This window comes from Cygnus atratus, chromosome Z, assembly GCF_013377495.2.
Source record: "Cygnus atratus isolate AKBS03 ecotype Queensland, Australia chromosome Z, CAtr_DNAZoo_HiC_assembly, whole genome shotgun sequence".
Lineage (NCBI taxonomy): Eukaryota > Metazoa > Chordata > Aves > Anseriformes > Anatidae > Cygnus > Cygnus atratus.
Window position 1 is genome coordinate 9,103,161 of NC_066396.1, and position 16,542 is coordinate 9,119,702.

Consider the following 16,542-nt stretch of genomic DNA (forward strand, 5'->3'; position numbering starts at 1 on the left):
AACACCGGGATGGAGTTTGCGTTTGCTTCAAGGAGGGTCTGGTTTGTGCTCAGTGATTTTAAAATAGAATAAGAACTGTAATGTACCTTATCGCCTGGCTTCAAGTAGCACTTGAAGGAATTCTGTTGATATGCTTCAGAGTTTCTTTCCATTAAGACTAGTAAAAGTGATGTTTTTTTTTTTTAACTGTAGGGGATGTGGTTATGATATGTCAAATCCAGTTTTACAGTGAATTTATCCAAAGAGCTGTCACTAGCAGCTTGATGCCCTTATACTTCATAAAAAGGGAGCACTTCTCTGCAGCCTGCTGGGCTCGTGGTTTGCAGAGCTGTTAGAGGGGCAAAGCAAAAACACTTGCTGTGGATTTGGGGTGATGTCATCTCTTTGGAGACTGCAGTGCCTGAAAACCAGACCTGTTGTGTGCTGTGCTGAACAGCAGGTCAGTTTTTACTCTAAAACTCAGATCTTGTTCTGTCCTGGCAACAGGCACAGCCTCTGTGTGTATGTGCTGTGGACGGCTATATAGAGAGTCCTGACATTGGTCGTAGCCTTTCCCTTGTGCTGAAATTAGTAGGTGCAGTACAACTTTTAAAATGTTGTCTAAAACTGGCGTCTTATGTAACATCGATATGCCAGTCACTTTAATCAAACTTTTTGCTTTCTCAGTGTAAAATCACTGCTGAGCTCATCAATGTGATCGATGCAGAATAAAAGTGATCTTTTTGATCTTTGTCTTTTTATAGTTTCTCTTCAAAACCTGAAGATGTCCTGATTGTTTGTGGTCAGATATGGTAAATGGTAGCGGGTGGATTGGCTTAACCTGGGTAATATCAATACCTCAGAGACTGGTTGTGAAGATGGTTCAGGTGCATGTAACTTCAGAGGCTGAGCTTGTGTTTATTGGCTCTTAATACAGGGTCTGGGTCTGAAGTGATGCGTGGAGCCTCTTGGTATCATCACCTCCAAATGTTCCAGGGCCAGTCGTGCCTTTTCTTTCATCTTGTTCTTCAAAGCATCTCAGTGCTGTCCCTTCAACCCTATTCAGCTTGGCACCATCTCTTTGTGCTGGTTGCTTCTGTCATCAGTTTTGGCTTGGCACTTCTTTGCTTCTGCGTCTTCCTGTTTTCTCTGCTATTTCCCCTTCTGTCCCTCAGTCTCTGGACTCTACTACACTGTGTCTCTCTGGCTGCATGGCTTTAAGACTGTTGTCTCAGGGAAATTAAGTAAAAGGTGGGCTTTTACTCTCCTCCCTGTATGTTCATACTAGGCTGCTGATGTTAAAATTACTTACAACTTTCAGGCACTCCTAGCCCTAATGCCCTTTCCAAAGGGTTAGCCAGAACCAAGAATTAGGGGACGGGGCTAAGGAGGTCTGTGATTATAGAAGAAAGCTTGGAGGTGGCTGTAAGAAGACCTAGAAATCTGGAACCAACTTGTTTCTGTAGTCCGGGAAGGGTGCTGAAAAACTCTATGTAGAGTAGGCTTTCTGTCAGTTTAAAATGCACAGTGAAGCATCAAACGATAAATGCCCTTTAGCATCTTGTTCTGGTGTCTGGAGATCCAAGGGCTGCAGGCACCCATTAGCTGGTTTGGAGGATGGCTTTAGGAGCAAACCCTTCAAATCTCCAAAAGAGCAGCCCCAAAGGTGAGGAAGCCCTTACTGTCCACTCTAACAGCTTTGACCCAGCCTGAATGGCCTATCAAATCTCATTACTCAGAAGACACTGGTTTAATTAACCCCCTTTAGAAAGGAGGTGACGAAATGTGGCTGGCAGCCTGTGCCAGCATTCCTGCCTGCAGTGCTCCACAAGTCTGTTCGCTGACGGTGCGGGCTCGGGGAATGGCCTCTCGCTAAGTATTCGCTCATGGTGCATTAGGAAGAGCTAGTGAGATCTAAACTGGAATGCTACTTGAATATAAAGTGTGACTGTATCTCTGTGAATAGTGCAGTTTTATGATAGCTTGCTGTTAATGTGCCTTAGCTAATTCTATAGCTCAAAAATAAGGTGTTGCATGTGGCAGAAGAATTGTTTTTCCTGCTGCACTTTGAAGCTAATGCCAGGTGCTTGGTCTCCTCTAGGATTTTACTACAGGATTGCCGACAAAAGAAGGATACTTAGTGCTTATATGGGTATTTTTGCGTACAGCGCATATCCAAGGCTTTATGTGGCCCCAGCCTGATATGACTGCGAAACTCCCTGAATGCTAGAGCTCCACATCTTTGGTTCTGTGGGACTTGTACACGTTGCTGTTCATGTCCCTGGAGTGAACTGATAACATCGCGCTAACCTGGTGTTCAGTTAGCTAAGATCAGTGTGTGGGGAACGTAGTATGTTCTTGCAGCAGCCTTCTGGAGAGGGGATATCAATTTTCACTTTAAAAATGATCCCTTTGGATTTTCCTTTCATTGTTCCTTATATTCGTACATTCTGGAGTGAGTTGCTTCTGATAAAAGAGGAAGGCAGCGTAAACTGTACTGCCTTTGGGTAACTGAGTGAGGAAGCTACTTCCTCTCTGCATCACAAGTTTTAAATTCCTTTTGTAAAGGAGCACTTGGCTTTCAGTTTGAGGTAGTAGCTAGAAGAAAGCAGAGTTGGGAGGAATGCAAGGAAGTGCGTAGAGACCTGTCCCCAGTTCGCTGCGGATGACGGCTGGACGCAGCACATGCTCGCAGTACGTGAAGGCTGTGTGACTTCACAGGTGGCCTGGGTGTCTCAGTAGCAGCAGGTAAAGTTGACATCTTAATTGCTATTCCCACAGAGATCTGATGGAGCAGCAGCTTGCCTGACCCTGTGATCCGGGCCTGAAAGGTGCAGGTGGTTTCATGCTCTGTAGTCTGATCCCCTCTGCGGTGCTGTGACCAGTAAAACCCTTTCAGCTCCAGTAGTTCACGTACAACTGTACCGGCTGGTCTTGTGGCTTTGCCCTTGGCCTTCTCAAATGCCCTTTGAGAGGCAAACTCAGCGCTGTTTCATCTCCTTCCCTCTTTGAAGGCTCCATGTGTCGTTTCTGTCCAAGAAGCAGCTGTCGGCTGGTGCCAAAGCCAGCTCGTTGGCCAAGAGGAGCGCTGTGGGGCATAAGGACAATACTGAGAGAGAGGGTGAGATGTGCAGCAAGGAACCTGACAAACGCCAAGCAGAGCGGTGTGCAGCTGGAGCTGCCCAGCATGACTCACTTCCCCACAGCCTAGCGTCTGCTTGCTTTGCTTCAGGAAGTTGGGCTGCATCCGGGTAAATCTTGCAGCTTTGTCTGTGTTAATTCCCAGTAGCCACTGGTGTTGATTGAGCTATTGACTGCGATGTAATGTTGAAAGGGACCTTTGCCTAGAAAAAGGTAGTTTCCAAAAGTACTTGAAACCATCTCTTCCTGATCCCCAACACGTCAGCTGCTGCTGCCAGGAGGGACAGTGAAGCTGTCTGTGTGGTCGTAGGCTCTGGAGACCCTTCCTTGAAGGTAACTTTTGCAGCTGGAATCTGTAACAGAAACACTGAGGCTGAAGAATGGGACCTCATTTGGGGAGTGATGGGTTTGGAAGTTAGATCTGCTCCGAATTGTGCTTTGAGCACTGACTGCTGCAGGTGGGGGTGTAGCAGATAATTTCATGGGTTTGAAGATTGCCTGTTGGGCAGGGCAGTCTACCAGCTGGAGGGCTCCAGAAACAAAGGGCAACTCTGAGGCTTTGTTATGCATAATGTCAAAGGGGGGCTTACAGATGGAGTTATTGAGGGAAATGTGCTGTGGTGTTTTAAGGAAGATCTTATGATGCTCTTGTATCTGCTTTAGCTGCTAGACAAGGTTACTGAACATGCCACAAGCATCCTGGAGTGGGGTTTCAGCTGAATGCTCAACAAATATTCTGTAGCTTGCTCTAGTTTCAAAACAGCTCTCTTCTCAGGATAACCCTGAGAAGGCCCTCTGTGTTAAAAGCTGCCTGAGTAATTGTGTTTAACATCTTAGCCATGTAGGATTTGCACTAACTTCTCAAATTTAAAAAAAAAAGTTGATGATTGAATTCTGTGGTTGCTGGATGAAGACTCAGGTTAGCATTGTTTCCTTGTGCATATCCGAAATCTTGAGGTCTTCCTACCAGTTACTGTGTACCAGCATTGTGTATTGTTATCTGTGTACTACCCAGTACGTCTAGACAAGTGCCATGCTGGCTGTGCATACCCAATATCATAGTATCCCTTTTTAGAGCAACGGGGATTAAACTGAAGAGGATCAGTGTGGTATTTCCAGTAGGAAGGGCTATTAATGCCAGGGGAGGCAGGATGTGCTCGGTGGGGCTGGGAAGGAGCAGTCTCAGAGTGCTGTGATCTACAACCTGGTCTTTCTAATCAGCCTGGCTGCTTCTTGGCTATTTGTGGTTTTATTTTCTTGGCCACTTGGATTGTCAGACCCTGAGCAAAGTTATTTATTCACTCCATCAATTCTTGGTGCTATAAAATCCATTTTGCTGTCTGTCTTTGTAACAGGATAAACATAGCAAATGTCAGCAGCGTGTCCCATACGACAGAGATAAGACTGTGGAACCACACAGGCTTATGCAATGCTATATGTATTAAGTTGCTAAATGTATTTTAAAATGTTTTTCAGGTTCTAAATGGCTTCTAAGAAGTTGGGATCCGACTCTCATGGTAAGTGGAATTTGGTATCCTTGTCCTTTCAATAGGATGAATCTTACTGTTGCTGCTGAGTAATGTCCCGGCCGTCGAGACTAGTCTGTTCAGCCCCTGACTGGCTTTTTTGTTAGGAACAAAGTGCCTTGGCTTCCTTCTTGCATAGTTGCTTGCTGACGTTGTGCTCATTCCCTAGTTAAACTGAAGTTTAGCCTTTGACTATTCTCCCATCATCCCTGCCCCTCACTCATGGCAGGATAATACCTCCCCAGCAACCCCTTCAAAATCAAAGCTGAATTGCAGTTTTGGTGCTTATGTGATGCTTGCTGAAGCAGATGCTAGACCTGCAGCCTTTTCTTATGAAGGTCAGGTGAGAAGCTGGATTGCAAGTCAAGCTTTTAATATATGATTGGGTTGCTTTTTGCTCAGCAATGAATTTATTCCTAAATTGGACTTACCTGGCTTAGTAGCTAACAGGCGAGTGATCTCTTACATCTAAGATGTGTAATGTCATGCAGATGACTGGTGTCATAAGAATTATGTGCAGTAATGTGTGTTTCTTTTAGAAAATGGGGTATAAATGTGAGAGGACTCATTTCCTTGAAGCTCTTTTTTTTGTGTGTAATGTAGATTCTTAAAATGAGTTACCAATTAAAGCTATGATGGGTGGTTCAAATGAAATTTCTAAAAATCAGCATATTAAATAACAGAAAACCTTTAATTGCTTTGCTTAAACATGGTACCATTGAAACAATGGGTTGGCTGTTAGTTTGTATATGTTGGTGTTGCTTTTTGTATTGTATTTACTGTTAGAAGACAATGAGTCTTCATCTATTTGACTATTCAGGCAGTAAGTTCATGCATTTAAAAAAAGTGAAGGATTCTTTAGTTTCTGGGGCAGTTTTTAAGTTTTCATAGAGTAGTACTGCTGTGACTGGGCTGAATGCTATGACCATCCATGTTTTGCTTCAGAAACACTTTTTTTCTTTTAACTGTCCTAAAACAGTTGATGTCTCTTAACACATGCTTGGTGTTTTTGTAGCAGGATTGTATTTGAGATGAGGTTATAGCAGTGTATTAGAAAATTATCATACTGGGAAGAAACAAGAAGGTTCTTATTCCTTAGTCTAGATGCTGAGGTTAAACTGACAGCCATCAGTTCAGCTCATCTAGTGTGGGTGTGCCTAGTTTTTTACTGTCCCAAAACGAGGAATGTTGCTCTGTAAATACCACAGTGTGTGCTCTATGGCTAGTGTGTATTTCAGGCAAACAAGAAGGCTGTGGAAGGGGAGGTGTCTGCCACTTACTGTGTCAGTAGGTCTAATAAGACAAGCGTTTGCGTACTGAGCAATTTAGGCTGTGAGACTGGTGCAAAGAGGTAATCGTGCTTGGCTTGCATGCTTGGATCATCCCAGTTAGAGCAAGACTTGTAGCAGCGGGACTAACTGGGGCATGGCAGCAGCAGCAGTCAAGCTGGACTCTGAGCATTTAGGCGATAAGGCTGTCTCTGACCTGGCCATGATGTAAGTGTAAGCACAAAGGCTGCCACAGTTGCTACTTCTGCATAAGCATACGCTGTTGTGTCTAAGTTCTCACACTGCCAGCTCAAATACTGTTTGGATGTTGGTGGTTGTTGGTGGATGTTGGTGTTGGTGGACAGCGAGGTGCAGTTTGGATGCTGTGCTTTGTACTGCTTCTTAGTAAGGACTAGTGAAAATACTATTATATTCTGCCTGGAGCGCTCTTTTGTTTTGTTAGTATGGGTGCCATGTAGGTTGTTCAGCCTGAGGGTGTCGGGGCTAGAGGAAATGCCCTCTGTGTCGCAACAGGGCTCTGGGACCAGCCAACACAGTGCATAGTATGAGAGCTCAACTGATGACAGCACATAAACATTTGACTCCAAATTAACAGGATATTCCTGTTTTCAAAAGCTGCTTGTTCTCTTGAAGCTTGTGGCTGCGTTGTTGTAGATGAGTCAACAGTGAAGGAGCACAAATAGTACTTAAACTGTCATCCAAGTATGAAAATGGGTCACATAAAAATGGCAAGTCACAGCTCACTGAGCAAGAGGTTAGTCACCAAGCATCTCACGTTGCCACTAATGTCTTGTCGGATCTGTAGCATTCGGAGCAAAGTTACAAATGATTACTAGACAAACACTTGAAATTGCTGTTATACACAGTCAAAAACCTTGCCTGTAATTCCAAAAGCTTAGACCAGTTCTTCTAGATACCACAACTTATGTTATGGATTTTCTCACACTTCTTCAGAGCAGCTCATGGAAAACAAACCTTTAGTCTGGCTTCTCAGTGGAGCTTGAGTTGTTGGTGGTTCTGCCTAGTGAGTTTGCAGGGTGCCTGAAGAGCTTTTGTCCTAAACCACTTTATAAATTTATAAATGCTACACGTAAATGATAAATGTAAAGCACAAATGGAGGACCATGAGGAGTCTGTGGCCTCTCACTGGAGTGATCACAAACAAGTAAGACTGGATCTGGTTAGATTGCCATGTTTAAAAAGTCAGAATTGCTATACTGAATGTTCTTGAGCTATTTCACTGTTTTGGTTAAAGCATATCTGGGCTTTGGGCTACTTTGTCCTTGTGACCATTTCTATCCAAATGTTACTTTCCACTTGTATGCCAAAACTGTTCTTTTTTGTTGTTGCTATTCCTTAGCTTCTCTAGAGCTGGATCATTTTAAAACTTGTTTCGAATATGATAAACCAATGGCTTCTTCTATAGAGGCATAACAGAACACAACATTCAGGAGAGCTTCAGATTCTGGTTGTGTAGGCATGGTGTTGTCAAGAGGGAAGCTAAGATGCTGGGATTTTAACTTCAATATCTGTTCAGCTATTGGAGCGTTGTAAAATGTAGTTATGGACTAGAATATTCTTTTTAAAAGAACAAAACTGAAGCAATGAAGTCTGGGCATATTCAATGTGTTTCTTATCTCACAACTTCCTTTGTATTGGGTCACATTGTGTGGCTGGGGCAGCAGAGAAAGAGTAGCTGCCAAATACAGAAACATGAGGCTTGACTGAATGCATCAAATCTGTAAGGTTTTTGATACAACTTCTTCTTTTGATCTTAGGGCCTTTCAGTTATCTTGATGACGTCCCGTTTAAGATAGGAGACAAATTTAAAACCCCTGCGAAGGTTGGATTACCCATTGGTTTCTGCCTGCCTGATTCTTCTCAGCTTGTCAGAGAAGCCCAGGTAAGGACAGTTTGTGCACTTCTGCTCTTTCCTCTGCCACCCCAGGTCTTCAACGTGTGATGCTGTGAACTATATTTTTCTTCAGGTGTTAGTCTTCAGTGTGCTATATTGTTACTTCATAGTCTGCTAGAATGTAGAGGAAGATGATAAATACTGTAAGCCATGCAGAAAGTTTCTACTTACCACCCTAAAAAGCCTGATGGCATTTATTTTCATGTGTCGACTCCAAAAAAAAGTGTTTTTGTTTAACAGTTAAAAATTTAAAGACTACCCTGACATTGCTGATCTAAAATCGTATTTTTAAGGATGGTAAGAACTGAAACACCCATGCTATGGCGTACCCTCAAACAGGGTTCCACAAGTATGACCGTATTCTGTGTATTATCACGCTAATGGGGTGAAGAAATAAATTTCTAGTTCTTACTTTCTGTGCGGTACTGAGTGGGAGATCATCTTCGCTACGTGGCTGGGGAAGTTGCTGCTTGGTATGGATTGCTTCCGGGTCTCTGAAGCACACGGCTCTTGCTGTAAACTTTTGGTAGCACAAAATCAATCACTTTAGCATAAATCCAGTCTCCAAATGCAGGTTGTGATACAGGAAATACAATTGAACTATATTTTTCTCATTTGAATCTGTGATTCTCCTTGGGCTGCCCAGTTTGTTGATTTCAGCATCAGCTGTGACAGATTGCTGTGGACAGGTCTGCTTTTTTCTGCCCTGCATCCTATCTGCTGCAGAGCTGAATAACCGAATTTCCTGACATCATGGCTTGTTGTTATAACAGTTAAGTGGTTGCCTGACTGACTGTCCCAGTACACACACTTCCACCTAGTTAAGCTTGAGTAGGAGTGCTGCAGGAGGCTCTAATGTCCTGTGGCAGGTCTCGCTGTGTTATGTGTCTGTTTTCCAGCCAAGCTGGGGTTCAAATACAGTACGCCTGGTTGGATTGCAATGCCTTGAATAATATGATGTGATCATGTAGGCTATGCCTTGCACGGTACTCTTTGGCTTTTTTACAGCTCTGGTGGGAGCTATTCAAAATAGTAAAAGTGCATGGAGGCTAAACTGACCAAAGCCACGTACTTTTTATTTCATTAGTATAAATACGTGGTTTTGTGTGTATGCAGCTATGATACGTCTGCTCAGATGGCAAAGTTTGGAACAGATAGTGCCCAGCATTTCTGCCGGTGAGTTGTGTTTCAAAATCACCTCGTTGATAAATTGTATATCCCATCTCTTAGAGACTTAGAGCTAAGGGAAGGGAAAACTACTTCATATAGAGTTGAGATGGGTCTTGAGGTTCTCTCTGGAGCCTGCTATGGGATGGATAGCACAGTATGAGTCCCACAAAAGCCCAGCAGAGGTGTAGCAAACCTTCCTGGCTTGTTGCTCTTTAGAGGTAGGATGTCTTATTAGCTGTTTGGTTATGTGACATCATCCTGGCAAGCAGGCTGTAATTCTTGTGAGTCACAGGTAGGTTACACCCTGGACTTGGCTTTGTAGGCTGTATTCTCTGAATGTTTTGTCATGCTATGGAGGGCACTAAGGGCATTTGGTCCTTGTAAGATACTAAAGCTTGACATGTATTTATCGTGTTCAGAATTTTGTCCTCTCAGTCAAGTCACCACAGTGGCCTGTGCGCTGTTAGTGAGTAGCTTATGTAAATGTCTTGTGTGCTAACCCAACCCTGAAGGAGCTGATGTCAAATAAGAAAAGCTTGTGGGTTCCAGTCATGCCAGTAACAGTGGCAAAATCTGCTGCTACAGGAAGTTGTTGTCAGAGTAGCCAGCACATCCCCTTTGCCTGGAGAGCCATTAGCACAGGTATGAGAATGCTGATACCTCTCCAACCAGTGGGTCTAAAACTAGTGTCAGGTCCCTTAGGAATCTTTTAGGAGGAACTGATAAATACCTTATTGCTCTTTGGATGCAAAAATTACTCTGCTGTAGTCTTGAATCCTAGTTTAGTGGTGCCAGATCTGGGTGTGACTGTCCATCATGCGTGACATCGCTGTCACTGACACTTCAGGCTTCCACTGACTGCATCTATTTTCTTGTTGGAAGAGGGGGAGAGAGTTGTGAAACTGATCTTGTGATCATCAGTAGCTCTAAACAAAACTAAATGTAGGATGGACACAAAATATGAGATTCTGGTCCAGACTATAGCCAGATTTTGCTGCTAGAGGTAAAACGAAGCTGGTGTCTCCTACTTCTGCCTTTCTGCAGGTTACAGGAGATGCTGTGGAAAAAAATTCTGTCCATGATGATTCATGTAGTTCTTGCTCTGTGTTACTCGTGTTACTCATGCTGTAAAGTAGTAGCTGTGATTCTTATAACTTGTCTTTATTTTTTCCCTCTTTCCCTCTCTATCTCCGGTCAGTATGACTTCTCCCTGGAAAAGAAAACAATCGAGTGGGCTGAAGACATCAAAAAAATTCAAGCTGCCCAGAGAGAAGCTGAACGCAAGGCAGAAGAAGCAATAGCAAACTCAAAAGCAGCCCCAGAGGACAGCAACAGAATGGGGTTCTCAGAGGGACCTTGCCCTGAGGCCATGCCTCCTCCTATCAACCCCATCCTTGCTAGTCTGCAGCACAATAACATTCTTACTCCCACGCCAGCTGACAGCAGTGCTGTGAAGCAGAAAGTTCTTAGTCCACCTCGCCCCAAGGCAGACTTCAACCCAGCTGATTTTGAATGTGAAGAAGACCCATTTGACAAACTGGAATTAAAAACTATCGATGATAAGGAGGAGTTAAAAAACATTCTGGAAATCCACGTGGGTACTACTGGGCCTGTTGTTGCCCAGCTGTTAGACAGCAGTTTGCCCAAGGGAGGGTCTGAGTCTGTGCTGCAAGATCAGGAGGTTCTGGCATCCATAGAAAGGGCCACGTTGGACTTCAAGCCCCTTCACAAACCCAATGGCTTTATCACTTTGCCGCAGTTGGGAAACTGTGAAAAGATGTCCTTGTCTTCCAAAGTGTCCCTGTCCCCCATCACTTCAGTGAGCAATATCAAATCCCTATCCTTTCCTAAACTCGACTCCGATGAGAGTGATCAAAAATCATCAAAGCTCATGAGCACTTTTCACAGCACTACCTGTCTCCGCAACGGCACTTTCCTCAGCTCTTTGCAGGCCTGTGCTCAGACTAAAGCTAGCGAACTGAACGGACACCATGTGGTTGGTCTGTCTGCTTTAAACGAGGACAGTGGCATGGAGACATCGACGTTATCCTCTTCGACCAGGCTGCCTTCCCTGGCTGTGTCAACTGTTTGTACGGAAGAAGAGTCGTCTCAAAGCACAGTGACCACGGTAAACACGCGGTGGATTAAAACTGGGTTTGTGGGGGAGATGTGGAGGTGTGGAGGCAAATGTTGATTCTAAAATGTCCCGTGGCTTTGTTTTCTTAGCTTCATTTGATGTGTGGTGTGTAGATAGGACAGGTCATGTACAGTAATTCTTTTATGTGGCAAAATCATCAGCCCAACAGGTCTTCATGTTGACAGTTGTGAACCTTAGACTGCTACTCACAGGCTTCTTCACCCTGCTCTCCCACATCTCTTAACTTGCAATCAATTCTGGTGACTTTTTTCAGCTTCTCAGCTCTTGTTGTTCATAGTTACAGTTATCTCAAAAGGCATGCAGTTATGTATAAGATTTCTTCCATGATTTCTTACCTGTGAGGGTGGGAGGATTGCTTTTTGGATACCAAAAGCAATTTTGAAGATCATCTCAGACTTACGGATTTTGGTTGCTGTACAGCTCTGAGACAGGAGTTTGAAGCTTCATTGCTTCCAACTTGTAGCAAGTTCTCAGAATACTTTGGGGACACCTAACTTCACGCCATCTGTTGTGGCTTTGTGAGTAGGAGTCCAGGCTTGAGTAAAATTGGGCACTTTTTTCCAAAGAACCTGAGATCTGGACACCAATACTCATGAATTCTAATGGAAACTGCATAGCCAAATCTTATAATTGGCTCTAAAATCCAAGATTTGGAAGGCTTCTTCTGTGTGTGCAGGTCGTTCTGTATTCTTGCTGGTGTACTGCAGTTTTTTGTGACACCATGTGCTATAAAAACAGTGATGGCCCTTCTCTTCCCACTCTTCTCTCATCTCTTTTCAGGCTTAAGTAAATGCAGTATTATTTGAGAAATACAATATTCTGGCAACTAGCGTATCCCTCAGAGCACAGCAGAATAGATGTTCAGTGACTGCTAAACCAAATGCAACCCAGTAAGCTTTGACAGGAGCAGCGGTGCGCTGAGCAAGTGCTTGTTGCTACGCATCACAGGTTTGAGGGCAGGTCGTGTCATTGTATGTGGCTCAGAGGTGAAATCTTGAAGCATGACATCTCTAGGGATTAACGTGAGAGATCACTCACAACTAGATAGATGGGCTTTAAGGTAGCCAAATTCTCACTCGAGGTGTTTAAATCTCTGCTAGATTAAATCCTGTTGAAGACTGAGAGGGGAGGTGTGTTTTCGAGAACGCTGTAAGGGAAGGTACAAAACATTTTAAAAACTAAAAAAGGAATTAACAAATAGACTTACTAGGAAACATAATAAAGATCATCACTTGAAACTGTGTTTTGGAAGTAGCAAGCCAAGAAATAGGTGCGTTGACAGAACTAGTTCTTTCTATTGAAGTTCCAAGGCTTCTGAATATGATTGTTCCCTGTTTCCATGATAAGGTCCCAGTGGCTGCAAAGGGACAGCAGAGTTGCAAGACGTTGAAGTATAGGCCAGGACCGTAACAAAAATCCTCAGAGTATGAAAAGGACAGAGAGGGAAGTCAGAGTAACCCATGTGGCCACCAGAAGGACACAATCCTTCTACTGCAAGATTGCACGAGAAGAAGCCTGGCGATTTTATAAAGCTTCTATACACTTCTGTCCCAGTGTATTACACAGTGCTATTTATTTACACACACATTTTTCCCCTCACAAGTTCAGAAATCATAACTTTGGATTTGGAGTTACTGCTGGAGCATGTTTTACCAGTGAATTGGTTCTAAGGGTTTTGGGATGCAAATAAACTTGTGATTTCTCTGCTGCACTGATTCTGGCCTGGGTGGTTCCCTTTTTCCTTGCGGTGTTTCGTGAAGCTCGCAGGTTTGCTTTTTGCAGCTTTGGCAGAGGAATAAATGACTAGTGAAGACAATCAGTTGAAATTAAACGGAATTGTTTAGAGACCTGAATTTGTATGGTATGTCCTATTTGTGGAAATACCTGGTTATGGGAGGATGAATGGATGGACCTGGCGGACCATTCCGAATGTACTGCTGCATTAACACGAAGTGCTAAGCACACCAGCCTGCAGGTGAAGCTCCCAGCTTGTGTACAAAGTCCCTAAAAGCAGGAACAGTGTGCAAGCGTGGGCTGAAAGCACTGCACGCCTTCTCGAAAGGCACTGAAATGCAGGCTTGAGACTTAAGGGAGTACAGCCTCTGAGTGGCCAGCTCTGTCTTTGTCTCCTGCAATTCCTCTGGGTGATTCCCTCCTCCACTGGAAGTCCTTTGATCATGAGCACAGGTTATCAGGCTCAAGTAGATTGAGGAAGTGCTTTTCCATGACTTGAATCCCTGGTGTCAGAAACAGTTTGGGTTCTTCTCGCTGTTGCATTAATAACAGAACATCATTCATTCACAGAATTTGATAGCCAGCTGATTTTAGACCCCCCTATTTCACTGTATCCCATATTCTAGTGCTTTATGCTCTGCCAAAAGAGTCTGGAGAAGGGTGTAATTTGAGGAGCTTTCAACCTCTCTTACCACCATGAGGACAGGTTCTTAGGTAAACCAGTCCATCAGGCAGCATGTGATTTCTCAGGTTTTGTGTCCTAGAAGAAAAATTGAGTGGCAATGTAGAACAAAACCCCTCACCTCCCCCAGCCCTTCTTGGGGCCCAAAGAAGGACTTTCTGAAAGAAGTGGGAAAGCTTTCAAGCAATTGATGTTGGCTGAAACAGTATTAAGAAGTCCTGAGGGTTTTGGTGAAAAGTGATTTCTTGCAGCTTCTTCTAACTCTATTTAAGTCTTCCTCTATTTTAAATGGATTAATTGAAATGTGCAGACCTTGGGCAAAGTAAAATAGAGGTGTTGGTTGGTTGTACCCCTTGGCAGACCAGTTCTGCAGAAATGGAGCAGGTGTACAGCCCTGACACAGGTGGGTTCCCTCGCCAGGCTGTATTGGAGACTGAACAGGCAGGACAGGGGAGGCCTCTCTGAACTAGGCGTGCTACTGAAAATGAGTAACTTCTGTGCTGTCTGGCTGGAGCTTCCCAAAGTGGGGACTGCTCCCCATTGCTTATTTTTCTCCTGCCAGCTATTTTTTTGATAATTTAACAGTCCTAGTTTGATACGAGTGATGGGAGGCAGCCCTTTCAGGTGGCTAATTTAAGCCTTTGAGGTGGCTACTTTAAGATTCCTCTTGAAGTAAGAGCAGTTGGCTCCTTTTCAACCCAGCAAAAAATTTACTAAGGGAAAGCACAAAGTTCTACAAAGACAGGTGTTGTTATCCCTGTGCTGGGGATGGGTCAATGTTGGACGCTGGTGAAAAACCACGTGCATTTAGCCAGTGTACCATTTTGTTTATATACAGCATGTGAAATGCAATGCTTTGAGAGCAGAACAAACAATCCTTATGGTGACTATCTTAAAACTACACACAGCTGCGTAACTTCTGCATCTCACAGATTACTGATCAGGCCACAGGTCTCTCCAGTACGGTAGACACAGTCCCCCATCTCTTCCCTGAAACCTTTTTCCCCAAATGTAGCAAACTCTGCTCGTGTGCGATGTTCATCACCTTATTCCTGTGCTGTCCAACAGGTACACCCAGACAACAAGGAAACAGAAATGCCTATGGTAAGTTCCCACATTCCTGTGTGCTTGCACTGCGTGGCATTTGTGAAAAGCTGCTGGGGTGTTTCCAGAGGTAACATTCCTCTGAGTACAGAAAATCGTAGGTGATGAGTGAACTGCAGGGTGAGGGAAGCAATCCCTTGCTTCCTCCAAGGTTGTGTCTTCCCATGTCATAAGGACCTTTACTGTTGGAAAGGTTGTGTGTGAGAAAGTTTCAGTCCTGCCAGTAAGAGAGAGCATATAGCAAGAAATCTGTGTAATCAAATGTTTTGTTGAGGGTAAAAAGGGTGTGGTGGGAGTCAGACTACATAAAGTGCTTGGTTTTATCCTAACAGTGAGCAACTTCCCCAGCACAGCCTTGGAAGTCTCCAGTTACCTAATTTTGCAGGGTGTCCTAGTTCTGCAGTAGCCAGAAATGGGGACACATGCAAAAGATGACCGCCTCCTAAGCCTCTGGGTTTTCCCTTGTAGGTAATGCACCAAAATTTCCCAGCGTCTCAAGTGCCCAATAACACCGGCTGCGCAAAGCGGTCGGGTGGCCCTGCTCCTGATGTACAGCAGGCCCTCTCTGCCGGCGAGAGGCAGTGCATAGAGACCGTTGTCAACATGGGGTACTCGCCTGAGAACGTCCTGAAAGCCATGAAGAAGAAGGGAGGGAACATAGACCAGGTAAGAGCTTTTGCTGGAAGAGAAAAACCTTTGAGTGGGCACTGATTCTGCTGAGAAACAGCCTTGGCTTTGCAAAATGGAGGGGGAGGGCACTTTATTCTAACAGTGGATTGCAGAACTGCCCCAGAAGTTTTCACCTGGCAGAAAAGGCTCCCCAAACCAAAGAGCATCTGCACAAGTTTCTGTTAAGCTGCTTGAGGCAGCACAGTCTTCTTAGGAGCCACAAAACAATCCTTGGGAAGCTTGGCATGGATTCATGCCTTTAGTGCTGCGTGACCAAAAAGCAAAGCACCTTCCCTGTTCTGAGCACAAGGGGTTACTTTGCTGATGCCTCTCCCTGCAGAGAGATGGGCCCCTGCAGGCTTACTGCAGCTGTGAAAGGCTCGCAAGGCACCAGTGACCGACTTTTTGCGTGCTCTGACTGTGGTGCTTCCTGCCATGTGTTGTTTCAAATGCTCGCTAAAACCAGGTCACAGAGCATAAAGCGTGGTGGGGTGAAGCGTGGCTCTGGGTCTTGGATCAGCTTCAAACAAAGTGATGTTTTGAAGCCAGAGGAGCGTGGCCAGGCTTTCTGTGCTGGCCCCGCGCTCCCTGTGCGCTGTGCAGAGCATTGCCTTGGCAGGAGGAGCATCCTGGTAGCTCCTGTGCTGTGCAGGATTTGGCTGCTGGTAGAGCTGCTCTGCTTGCCCGCTGCCTACGAATCAAGAGCACTTGAAGCTGTGTGAGGAGCTGTAGTGCCAAACAGAAGGAATTTCCCTTCGGAGGGCAGTTTCAAGTCCTGCAGTATTTGCATGCTGCTTCCTATCTCGTTCCTAGCACTACCGTTCTCCTACCTGTCAGACTTTCACCCCTACCTCTCAAAGCTGAGAATGAATAAGAAATGTGGCACCAGTTTCTGGGCATGTGAGCTGGGATCTGCAGCTTGCTCAGCAGTATGCTGAGGTGATCTTAAGAAGCTGACTGCTTTCAGATTGCGTTACCTGTTCTGTCTGAGAGGAAACTAAAAGCCTATGTAGCTTGATTGCTGGACCTACGGTACCCCTTTAAAAACTCACAGACTGAAAAACACTGTTAATCTTAAATTTCTGTCTCCTCAGTGATTCAGAACGGAAGGCTAGAGAAGGAAGGCAGTTTGACTGTAGTGAAAGATGAAGCTGATGGGAGAGCACAAAGACAGA

At 44.6% G+C, this 16,542-nt stretch overlaps 1 protein-coding gene across 7 annotated transcripts in view; it reads left to right on the top strand.

Annotated features, from left to right (window-relative positions):
* The window catches only part of UBAP1 (ubiquitin associated protein 1), a 33,394-nt gene that overhangs the window by 12,586 nt on the left and 4,266 nt on the right, over positions 1–16,542 (top strand). For all 7 annotated transcript variants that reach the window (XM_035565915.2, XM_035565913.2, XM_035565917.2 and 4 more), the window contains 5 exons: positions 4,597–4,637; positions 7,714–7,838; positions 10,219–11,148; positions 14,663–14,698; positions 15,167–15,364. In XM_035565915.2, the coding sequence (XP_035421808.1) occupies positions 4,604–4,637; positions 7,714–7,838; positions 10,219–11,148; positions 14,663–14,698; positions 15,167–15,364 (1,323 nt within the window). In that variant the 5' untranslated portion in view covers positions 4,597–4,603. The remainder of the gene's footprint in view (positions 1–4,596; positions 4,638–7,713; positions 7,839–10,218; positions 11,149–14,662; positions 14,699–15,166; positions 15,365–16,542) is intronic.